Source organism: Staurois parvus, unplaced genomic scaffold (assembly GCF_062004578.1).
Source record: "Staurois parvus isolate SC_StPar_1 unplaced genomic scaffold, SC_StPar_1.0 ptg000303l, whole genome shotgun sequence".
NCBI classification, from domain to species: Eukaryota; Metazoa; Chordata; class Amphibia; order Anura; family Ranidae; genus Staurois; species Staurois parvus.
In genome coordinates this window covers 2,640,437-2,653,010 of record NW_028318099.1, presented here as the reverse complement: position 1 = coordinate 2,653,010, position 12,574 = coordinate 2,640,437, and the positions used below count along the sequence as shown (strand labels likewise).

At 41.2% G+C, this 12,574-nt stretch overlaps 1 protein-coding gene across 1 annotated transcript in view; it reads left to right on the top strand.

Moving 5' to 3' along the window:
- Positions 1 to 413: 413 nt before the first annotated feature.
- Positions 414 to 12,574, top strand: part of ASAH2 (N-acylsphingosine amidohydrolase 2) — a 100,665-nt gene continuing 88,504 nt past the window's right edge. The window contains exons 1-2 of the mRNA XM_089683092.1: positions 414 to 552; positions 11,856 to 12,011. Of these exons, the coding sequence (XP_089539218.1) occupies positions 11,882 to 12,011 (130 nt within the window). The 5' untranslated portion in view covers positions 414 to 552; positions 11,856 to 11,881. The remainder of the gene's footprint in view (positions 553 to 11,855; positions 12,012 to 12,574) is intronic.

The following is a 12,574-nucleotide window of genomic DNA, read 5'->3' as shown; positions in this document are numbered from 1 at the left end:
AGTTGGTCCAGACTAGGGAATAAAGCTGCAATTGTGTATGTCATGAATATTTCTGTCTCGCCTCTGGCTTCTGATGTTCTTATGTTTTTTTCAGCTTGTTTTCATTACATTCATTGGAATCTTGTTGTGATCTTTATGCTTTGTTCTGGGTGGCAGCACTGCCATAGAAATATTTTCTTCTCTGTCCCAATAAATGTGGTAGGAGCATATATGAGAAGTGCCATAGGGTGCAAAGTACCAGAGTAGAATCACATCAAAAAAAGAACTTTGATTGTCTGCATTGGTGTGGTCTCATGAAGCAGCTGACTTGATTCCAGGACCCCATTAACATCCACAACAGGGGTTCTTATCAGTGAGAAGGGTTAAGAGCATCCTTGAAGTAATAAAGATAAGACTGGAATAGCAGTGAGCAATGATTCAGAGTGAACAGGATTAAGTTCAGTGTATGCTCATAACAGGAGATCCTAATGGAGTGAGACTTGGAACATTCTCCTCTTGGTAGGGAACATCTGTACTTTTGTGTTCCACAGTCAGTGGGAATTGTGCTCAGAGGTAAGACATTCAGCCCTAAAGGCATTTCATTTAGACAGTGCTCTTAGCATTTCACTTCTTTTTAGAGCCAGTAATATTTCCTCTGTCTGCTTTTGTGATTTTAAAATAGAGGTTTGTGTGTGCTGAACTATGTATATACTATATCTGAGAGATTTAAAAAAAAAAAAAAAAAAAAAAGAAGGTACAAAATGCTGTAACCCATAACAACACATCATTGTTTACCAGGGTGACTACAGTAACCTATTCCTATTGGCTACAGTACCTTACATATTTCTACTGTATTTTGCCATTTCTTGTTGAATTATCGCAGCTTTTATACATTGTTTTGGACATATATTTACAAATGTAACAAGACTTTTGATATTTTTTATTGATAAATTATAATTATTATAATAATATAAATCCTGTATTATAATAATAATAAACACATGCAGAATTTTTGTGTTTTATAGCATCAGATGGTTGAACTTAATTGCTGTTGGGTATGCATAGTTCGATATCATGGAGGTAGGGGGTTGATTTACTAAAAATAAAAAAGCTGTTCACTTTGCAAGGGGATTATCCCCAGACCTTAATTGATGAGGTGAAGCTCAGATGACGTCCATCATCCAATCATGTGCAAGAAAATGTTTTTCCTAATATCCTTGCAAATAATGGGGTATTCTTTGCAAAGTGAAATATCACTGCATTCTCAAGGCTCTGGGAAAATTCCTTATGCAAAGTGCAACTTCCCTTGCAAAATGAACATTTTTGTCTTTGGTAAATCAACCCTGCTGGGTCTGTCATGTGTCAGACGAACTTGCTGGGCACCAGGCGCTAGACACAGCAAGGTCGCTCACTGGTGCAGAAGTTTATCCACTGTACAGCTCTGCCCATTGTCACTGTGGAAGGGGAGGTTGGGGGATGCTTTTTCCAGAGTCTCTGAAAGTTGGGGATGCCCTTGTACTTCCCAACACGGGGGCCTTTGTGTGTTCTAAAGGACATCAAGCTGCCAGGGAAGAGCAAAATTAATCCAATATATCTAATGCAGAGCTCTTAATAATCTGAGGGTGAGATGGTAGGTTAGCACAGTGGCTGGGACAGCACAGTGGCTAAATGGTTAACACATCCACCTGGCAGTACTAGGGTCGTTGGTTCAAATCTCAACCATGGCACCACCTGCCTGGAGTTTGCATGTTCATTCTGTATCTGTGTAGGTTTCCTCTGGGTTCTCCAGTTTCCTCCCACACTACAAAGACATGCTGGTAGGTTAATTGGATCCTGTCAAAATTGGCCCTCGTGTATGTATGAATGTGAGTTAGGAACCTTAGATTTCCCCCCCCTTGAGGCTTAGGGATTGATGATTGATGCACAATAAATATGTAAAGCGCTGCATAAATTGACGGTGCTATATTAGTTCCTGAAAATAAATAAATCAGCCCATTTATGATGCGATTTTTTTTTCTTCCACCACATGTGGATGAACAGAAAATCACTTGATTCTCCCATCAACACTAACTGTGTTGAGGAGGAAATGCATCCCACAGCACTATTGTGCTTTGTCGGCAGGGGTGTGTGGGGCTCCTTTCCCTGTGGGCAGCACACAGTGGTTATTGCTAGTGGCTATAGCTGCTGACAGTAATCGAATGTCAAAAAATCCAGCAGGTTGGTTGTACCCAAGTCAATCAATGGATCAACTTGGGTACAATCAGCCTGCTCATACATAGAACATATCTTAGCCAATCCCTGCTGAACCGGCCGAGCTTCAATTTCTGTTTGGCCAACTTAAGTGATATACTAGGAGAAACCCTTAGCTTAACAAGGAATTCCAAAGCCCAGCATTCCAGACAGAAATGTCAGGACTGCCATATTAATTTTTGGTAACAAGTGTAAGCACAATGTCTCCAATGAGGCAGCCCCAGTTCTCCTAAGCAAGTATGTACCACTGTTTAGAGTAAATTTCGTGTTCAAGGCTTTCGGGGTTTTGTGACTTAAGTCTTCTTGTCATTTCTTGTTTAAAGGAAGCCATAACTTCAGTGAACAGAAGTCTTTACAAGACTGAAATATGGAGGTCTTTGGTGACTACTGTTGTCACTATGTAGTTTCACAGTTTCGGTATTATGTATATCCCTTACAAGCCTTTAAAGTATATGTAAACCGTTACCTCGTAAAACAAACCTTCAGTTTAAAATAGAAATGAAAGGCAAAACAATTGTGTACATACTTAAAAAACTTTTTAAATACCTTTTTCCCTTTTTTGTATAAGTAATCCCAGCTCTCATCTCTGTTCTCAGCTACAAAAAGGGCTCACAGAGGTGGGGGATGAGAAACTACAGCACAATGCGTTTCCTAGTGAATGGCTGTGAATGACTCTGTGTGTGTGTGTGGTGGTGGTGGTGGGGGGGGGGGGGGTGTCAGCAAATGTCTGATCACAGGAGGACAGGTAGGCTGTACTCCCAGCACAGTCAGAAACCTAAACTTTGAAGGGTGTGCTGTCATGCCTAGTGTGGACAATTTGAAATAGGAAAGCAGGGAGACCGGCAGGATCACTGGGAATTTCACACAAAGGAAGCAATGCAAAGTTAACAGGAAACCTTTAACACAAGTACATAGTACAACAGGCACATATCAGGAATATGAAATGTTGGGATAACATATTCTTTAAAGTCTTGCAGCTTAGCAAAGTCACTAATATCTGATCGCATAAAACTTAGAAGATTGCTTTTGTAAAATCAATAGAAGATATTTCTTAAGAGAAACATTTGTTCCAATTGATCTGTGTGTGCTGTTACAGAGGCACTTACAGGGAAATATCATAACTCTGTATACTTACGCAATCATGATCAATTGAAAGAACTTGAAGAACTGTATTATCTGGGCAAGTAACACAAGGTTCAGCTATGTTTAGTATTGGCTAAGGCAGGCTTTCTCAAATTTTAACTGAAATCCATTGTATGGTCCTACTTCAACACTGACCACTAATGTAAGGGGGTCCTTCCCCATTGACAGCCAATATAAGACTGCATTTCTCCACTGATCACAGTATAAGTGGCCCTTCTTTACTGGCCACCATTGTAAGGGGGCAATTGTCCACTGACTGTTGCTGAAATGAGGGTGCTTCTCCACTAACTACCGTTGTAAGGGGGGGCGCTTCTCCACTAACTAGTAGTGTAAGGGGGCATTTCTTTATTGACCACCAGTGTAAAAGGGCCAATCTCTACTGACTAGTATAAGGTTGGAACTTGTGACCACTTGTGTAGGGGGACACTACAACTTTCACAGTCTGTGTTTCTTTTCAGGATATTATTATTATGATTATTATCATTTACTTTCCTCATACTCTCATACTCTTACTCATCTCCTATTTACTGATCATTACATGAAATTCTTAAAATATAAGAAACAAAAGTCTTGGAATATATTGTTTTGCAGATCCTACTGTTTCAGATCACATTGCCACATGGCTTGGCAACATGGTCACTTGATCTCTGCTGAAAGTGACCTGAACTCCTCCTCCTACAGCAGAAGTCATATGACTGAATGTCCAGGCTTTCGAGAATGTAGCCAGCCACCATGGGATTCTTCAACAGTAGTTTTTGAAATGAAGTAGGCATGCAGGTGTTTCTATTCTAACAATGGGGGGATAATTCTTTCCAATGATACCAACAATATGGCACTATTTCTCCCACTCCTACCAATGATGGGCACTATTCCGCTCATTGACACAAATGATGGAGCACTATTCCTCCCACTGACACCAAAAATGGGGCAATATTTTTCCCACTGACACCAGCAATGAGGCATTATTCCTCCCATTAGACAAGGCATTGCTTACTCATTCTGATACCAGGGCATTTTTTACTCCCACTGGCCCCCCTAAAGTCTGAAGGACAGTAAACTAGCCCCTTTAGAACGTTTGGAGACTCCTGCTTTAGGAAGTGGGGCAGGATGAGAAGATTCCTCAAGCTTGCAAAGGCAAACCCAATTAATAAATCCTCACATAGAATATTTAAAGGACAGGTAGAAAGGCTTAGAATACCTTATAATGTGTTATAGACAAATCACATATTGTTTCTTTTATTTTTATGGTTTCACAATTATCTGTGTTATTTTTTATTACTTTTATCACAACTGACTCATAGGCAATATGTAATCTGATGGGTAACATGGCTTTTGTTTTTACTCTAGACATTGTTTCAAAAGCACAACCTCCAACATTGCGTGTGTTCTGACTATTCATAGTTCATTGATGATTACTGTAGCAGTGCACATGTAAGATTACTGTCAAAGAAGCATTTGGCATGATTGGGAAACCTTGTGCTGAGGTCATGTCCATACTAGGTGGTACATTCTGACCAGGACCAGATTTAAACCTCCATACCCCATTCTTTACAAGCCAACTGTTCACAGCCCCTTTCCTATCCTGGCTAGCCTTAGTATTTTGCACAAGAAAGTATCCCCAAGTTTTCCACGTGTAATCTTGGAAATTATTGAACAAAAATCTGATATATAGGTTTATAGATCTGATATAAAACCACTTTTTAATTAATCTCTTTACATCTACCATAATGCAATTATACACTACATAAGCCCAAACAATTGTATCATACCAGCAGATGTATTTAGAGACACATAAAGTAAAGACATAAGGGTTAAGTGGCATAGATGTTTTTATAACCTATACAAATAATGCTTCAGCATATAATTTTTTAAAAATCACATCTAAATCTAAATGTGATAGATTGTAAGCTCCAAGGAGCAGGGCCCTCGAACCCCTCGTGTATTGAATTGTATTGTTACTGTACTGTCTCATGTACTGTCTCCCATTATAATGTACAGCTCAGAGCAAACTGTTGGTGCTATATAAATCCTGTATAATAATAATAATATAGTGAATGCCTTATTTTATTCATGAACGGTCATGTGATCTTTCCTTACTTGTTCCTGTCTGAAGGGAAAAATCTTTGGGAGGAAATGCTAGCATCTGATAACATATGCTGTGGGGCTAAGAGGGACTTGACTACTCCATCATTCATGCCCTGTTAGATCTGCACCACCAGTTATTATGGAAGGGAGAGGGAGGAAGGGGTCTGTGACTTATCACTGAGTAAATATTCACAAAAGTTACTCTTTTGTCATGTTGGCGGCCTAGATCAGAACTAACTAGGAAGTCACTGGATTGCATGTTCACAGAAAAACAAGCATTTGTAGTACAGATGGCAACTGCCACAGCATAGCATTGGAGGCTGCAGTGGGCACACAGAGGAGGCTGTGTCTGTCAACGGCAGGATCGACCAGGTTTTTATCACTGTACATGATACAAAATTTCAAATGATTAAATGATCATTATTAAAGTGTAACTAAAGGCAGTTTATACTTACTACTCCTCCAATGGTCCTGTCTCTCATCAATGCCAGCACTGTTTTTTCGACAGCTTCATTGGCTGATGTGGGATGACGTCACTCCTGCACATGCCTAGGAGGCTGTCATTCCCGCACGGTCACTTTAATATATAATATTTCATGTATTTTTACAGTAATGACACAGCAAAATTTTAAACTATAGCAAGAAATATATTACAAATAGTTGAACAGTAGAAAGAAAGGTGCTGCAAAAAACAAGCAATGGGTGTAGAGAGCAACTAAACCCTATACTAGGTCAACTAAGAAGAGTTAAGCTACTCTAGCAGTTCAGCAGTATGTAATATTCTCTTCTGCTTACCAGCTCATTGGGGCCCAACTGTTTTGTGTGTGGGATAATGTCCCATGCACCATAACATCCAATGACGCTGAGTGCCCAGGACATGTGGGGTTTATTTACTAACAATGGAGAGTGCAAAATATGATGCCACTCTTCACAGAAACGAATCAGCTTTCGGGTTTTATTGTGAAAGCTTACCTGACCAACCTAAAGTTTGAAGCTGATTGGCTACCATGCACTGCTGCATCAGATTCTGAGTGCACCAGTTTTAGTAAAGCTACCCCCATGGTATCATTCATTGTTATGGTGCTGCAGCTGAACTGGCCGCTGGCCTGACCATAGAGTGGAAACACATGATGCTGATCCAGGGCTGCTGCAACACTCAGAGGATGACCTGCTCTGCCTCCTGCCCTCTCTCCAGACCTGTTTCACGTATTGTTCTGTGACATGCTGCTGCTGTGGTGATTGTAAGATTAGGACAAGAGGACTGAGGACTCGTCTTATGTGCAAGGGAGGCTCTGATGTGCAGTGGGACACTCTATAGTGCAATGGGGGCCTGGATGTGAAGGGGGGTTGCTGGTGTAAAATGGGGTTCTGATGTGATTGGGGGCTTCTGATGTGAAAAAGGAGACTTCTGGTGAGACGGGGGCTTCTGATGTGAAGCTATTTCTTGGAACATATTTATTGATTCATTTAAATTGTATTCATTTATTTGTAAAACTGATTTTTCCAGCATGAGAATATTTGCAAAATATACAATGTGGCCCTCTTACTGAAAAGTATGGAGACCCCTGCCGTATAACAACAGGTTAAAACAATACTGGTTAAATGAGAAATTATCAGTGATGCAGTTTCTTGTATCTGCTAGATAACATCATACAAATATGGATACAGGAATATCAAGCCATCAGGCTGAGGAAATAACCTCATCACCACTGCCCAGATTTGGTCACTGGCATTTTGGGAGACCTTTAGAGGGTGTCTGTGTGCTAATTTTCTACACTGGTCAAAAAAAGGAACACTTTGAAAACACATCAGATCTAAATGGGGAAAAATATCATGTTGGATATCTATACTGATATGGACTGAGTAATGTGTTAGGAATGTAAGGATGCCTTATTGTTTGATGGAAGTGAAAATTATCAACCTACAGAGGACTGAATTCAAAGACACCCCAAATATCAAAGTGAAAAAATTATACAGAAGGCTAGTCCATTTTGCTGGAATTTCATTACAGCAACTCAAAATGGTACTCAGTGGTTTGTAGGGCCCCCATGTGCTTGTAAGCATGCCTGACAATGTTGGGGCATGCTCCTAATGACACAACGGATGGTGTCCTGTGGTATTTCCTCCCAAATCTGGACCAGGACATCACTGAGCTCCTGGACAGCCTGACGTGCAACCTGGCGACGTCAGATAGACAGAAACATGATATCCCAAATGTGTTCTATTAAATTTAGGTCAGGCGAGGGTGGAGGCCATTCAATGGTATCAATTCCTTCAACCGCCAGGAACTGCCTGCATACTCTCTCCACATGAGGTCAGGCATTGTCGTGCACCAGGAGGAACCCATGACCCACTGCACCAGCGTAGGGTTTGACAATAGGTCCAAGGATTTCATCCCGATAGCTAATGGCAGTCAGGGTGCAATTGTCTAGACTGTAGAGGTATGTGCATCCCTCCATGGATATGTCTCCCCAGGCCATCACTGACCCACCATCAAAACGGTCATGCCGAACAATGTTACAGGCAGCATAACATTCTCCATGGCTTCTCCAGACCCTTTCTTGTCTGTCACATGTGCTCAGGGTGAGCCTGCTCTCATATGTGAAAAGCACAGGGTGCAAGTGGCGGACCTGCCAATTCTGGTGTTCAATGGCAAATGCCACTCAAGCTCTATGGTGCTGGGCAGTGAGCACAGGGTCCACTAGAGGACATCAGGCCCTCAGGCCACACGCAGGAAGTCTGTTTCTGATTGTTTGGTCAGAGACGTTCACACCAGTGGCCTGCTAGAGGTAATTTTGTAGGGCTCTGGCAGTGCTCATCCTGTTCCTCCTTGTACAAAGGAGCAGATACCGATCCTGCTGATGGGTTAAGCACCTTCTACGGCCATGTCCAGCTCTCCTAGAGTAACTGCCTGTCTCCTGGAATCTCCTCCATGCTCTTGAGACTGTGCTGGGAGACACAGCAAACCTTCTGGCAATGGCACGTATTGACCAGATCAATATCCCAGGAGTTTAATTGACTTTCTGCTATACTCTGATTAAAAAGTGTTCCTTTAAATTTTTGAGCAGTGTATATAGCAGCCAGAAGGGAAATGTAATTTGCTCTCTATTTAAAACCATTTTTCTTTGCAAATGTCAGTGTTTAAAAAAAAAAATCACTGCTCCTGGCCAAATAGAATTTTTTTTTTGTATTGACACATGTTCCCCAGGTCCAGCCCAAATGCTATTTTTTGACAACCATTTACCTGTAGCCTAAAAAATGGACATTTTTGATTATACAGATTCAGCACCCATTGAATTCAGTGGGGTTATGGTTTTGCATCTGAACTTCTTTGAAGCTTGCTGAACCCTCTCAAACAGAACCCAGGGCTTGGTTATTTTTTGGACAATAATTCCGTTCAATTTGGGGGCCATTTCCCTCTTGCAATCACGTCCAGGAAAGTTGACTAACTTTCAAAATTGGAATTCTTAGATATAACTAAATGATGCAAATTGTGAAGCCTTCTCTTATTAAAAAATGAGCATAGTACAAACTGTTTTTGTTCAAAGTGAAGATATTCATGGACTCAAGTTCATGCATTCCACAATGTAATACATTTTGAGGACATTCATGATAAGGTTTAGCCAATTTCCATATTTTCCTGAAAAATAAAATTATTTAGATCAAATATTTGTTTCACTTAAAATGGAAAGCATCTTTTCATTATGTTCCTGTCCAATAAAGTTAATGAACGCAATGTTTCAAAAACACAAATAAAAGTAACAATTTTAAATTGTTCTGGGATTGCAGTCATACCATTTGTGCCCTGTACCATCTTAACAAAAACAATTATACTGCTAAAGCACCTGCCATTAGCTTTATAGCCTCTGTTTCATTTGTGGCTGCTTATTTCAAAGCAATACTTCTGAAATATATGCACATAGTTTATTATACCACCACTGGTATCTATTAGGAAATACATTGAAATACTTGCAGATGTGGCATTACAATGTTTTCTCTGCAACTGCACGATATATATGACATATATATATATATATATACTATATTGCCAAAAGTATTGGGACGCCTGCCTTTACACACACATGAACTTTAATAACATCCCAGTCTTAGTCCGTAAGGTTCACTATTGAGTTGGCCCACCCTTTGCAGCTATAACAGCTTCAACTCTTCTTGGAAGGCCATCCACAAGGTTTAGGAGTGTGTCTATGGGAATGTTTGACCATTCTTCCAGAAGCGCATTTGTGAGATCAGGCACTGATGTTGGACGAGAAGGCCTGGCTCACAGTCTCCGCTCTAATTCATCCCACATGTGTTTTTAAGGGCTGAGGTCAGGAGTCTGTGCAGGCCAGTCAAGTTCCTTCACCCCAAACTCGCTCATCCATGTCTTTATGGACCTTGCTTTTTTGCACTGGTGCGCAGTCATGTTGGAACAGGAAGGGGTCATGAAATTGTCCAAAATATCTTGGTATGCTGATGCCTTAAGAGTTCCCTTCACTGGAACTAAGGGGCCAAGAACAACCCCTGAAAAAAACCCCACATACCATAATCCCCCCTCCACCAAACTTTACACTTCGCACAATGCAGTCATCCAAGTACTGTTCTCCTGGCAACCACAAAACCCAGACATGTCCATTGGATGGACAGTTGACCGTGGAATATTTAGTAGCAAGGAAATTTCATGGATGGATTTACTACACAGTTGGCAACCTATCACGGTACCACACCTGAATTCACGGAGCTCTTTGGAGTAACCCATTGTTTCACAAATGTTTATAGATGCAGTCTGCCTGCCAAGGTGCTTGATTTGCTACACCTGTGGCCATGGAGGTGATTGGAACACCTGAATCCACTGATTTTGAGGGTTTTCCCAATATTTTTGGCAATATAGTGTATCTGCACTCTTTTTTGTCCAACACAGCACACTTCCATCTGTGAGTTTTGGTGTGCTGAAGGGCAGGTGCACCTCTAAAACTGTACTGGATATGTTCTTTGCATGTTTATTTATGTAAGTGTGAATTTAACCTTAAAGTGATTGTAAACCCTCACCTTATAACACAACCCATTCAGTTTAGCTGCATAAGAGCTGGAAGAGGAGAAACAGCAGTACACTGACCTTCCCAGTGTATGGCTGTGAAAAGAGGGGGTGGGGGTGTCAGGACAAGTCTGATCATTGGAGGAGAACAGGCTCAGTTCCCAGCACAGCCAGAGAACTGACCTGTGTGTTTTCCCCTTGCTTAGTGTGATTAGTTTTTAATAGGAAAGCAGAGGGACTAGCAGGATCACCAGGGATTTCACACAAAGGAAGCAATACAAAAAGGACAGGATACTTTTTCATACAAGTACATGGAACAGCAGGCATATATCAGAAATAAGAAATGCTGGGTTTTACATATTCTTTGAGATCTACAACTGTGACAGCCAGCCTGATGTGTAGGTCAGGAACTATAGTTGCTGGGTGTTCCTTCTGTCTTTAGCATTCCCTGATACTTTAAAGCAAGCAAGTCTGCAGATACTTGGTGGCCTTCTCTTCTTAGTACACAATGCTATAGTTCCTGGTGAAACAGCACCGGGACTGGGCAAAGATAATAGGAGTGGCTGGTCAGGCAAGGGGTTGTGGTCACTGTGGAAGAGCAATTGTGACACAGTCCAGTGGCTGGTGGTGGTCTGAGAAGTCAGTAGCTGATAGCAGGGGCGGACTGACCATTTGGAAACTCGGGCACTGCCTGAGGGCCCAGGGTCAGTAGGGGGCTCCATGAGATGCCCCTGGTACCTTTTTCATAGGCTTTTTTGAGTTTGGGAATGAACACAGGGGCCCCATGGTCCCCTATTGCCCGGGGGCCCCATGAGTTGTCATTCTGCCCCTGGCTGGTAGTATAATCCAGAGAACAGTTTCAAGGACAAGGCAGGTAGCAGGCAAGTGTAATCCAGAAAAGAGTCCAAGATCAGGGCAGCTAGCAGGAGGGCATAATCCAGTGAACAATCTGAGGTCAAGGATGGTGGCAATTCAAAAAAAGAATGCAAGGTAAAGCAGAGGTCAGCAACAAAAGAATCTGAGACAGGTTGACTGCTTAGACAAATGAGGCACAATCGGTAGGGAGCCAGGAAGCAACAGCTATCGCAAGCCCAAAGCTTTGGGCTTGTGAAATTAAAAAAAATGCCATAGTGGTGCGTGCAAACAATAAGGGCCAGAGGAGGCAGGGCAGCCAGAGCTAACTGCTCCCTTCGAAACTGGTATGCTTGGCCAGGAAGGCGCATCAGACAGGAAGAGGATTGGCTGGCTGAAAAGGAACATTTTGGGTAGACTTACTTTGAAAAAAATAACACGCTATAAAAAGAATTTTCCAAAGTTTTAAAGCTTCTCTTTGTTCAATTTTGATAACATGATTTTTTTCTTTCAGCTTGCAGACTGTGACCTTAAAGGAAAATGGGAACAAAGAAAAGGATTTTCAGCAAGTTGGAAATAATCTTGATTACACTTGTTGTGTTGCTTTTTGCCATTTCGGCTGCCTTTATAACATTAATATTTGTCCTGGAAGACATGCCACGAGATCCCAGTGAGTTATTTCACTTTCCTGCTTTCATGTGATTCTTTCAAAGAAGCACAGTTGAAAATATATTTTACACTGTCATTTGCTGTAATACTAAATCATACCTCTGCCTTGTCTCTATTAGCGACCCTTTTACTAAGAAAGAAAAGTATATTATATCAGCAGAGATGGCTCAATACATTTACTGATCCAAGCTCTACTTTACACTGCACTTGCATCTTGTGAAGATGTTCATATTATCATAGTATGTGATTTTTATCAGGGAGAGTGGATGTGTCAGGGAACAGCTGGCACAAGGTCAAAGCACCACTGCTTCTGGCAGAACATTGTGGTAGTTGGTAGCAATCTGCTAGCACTCTAAGTTAATTGGCCTTCACAAATTCTTGCTAATTAAGCTAACTATTGAAAAATTAAGTCCTTGGATTTGAGTTAGTTTTGGGGTATATTCATAGAGTACTGAATGTTCAACAAACTTTCAGTGCAGGTGAAATAGGCACTGTAATTTAAAACAAATGCACCAGGTAGATGCACCTGCTGTTTAGAGAATGTCACATTTATTGTTTTATAAA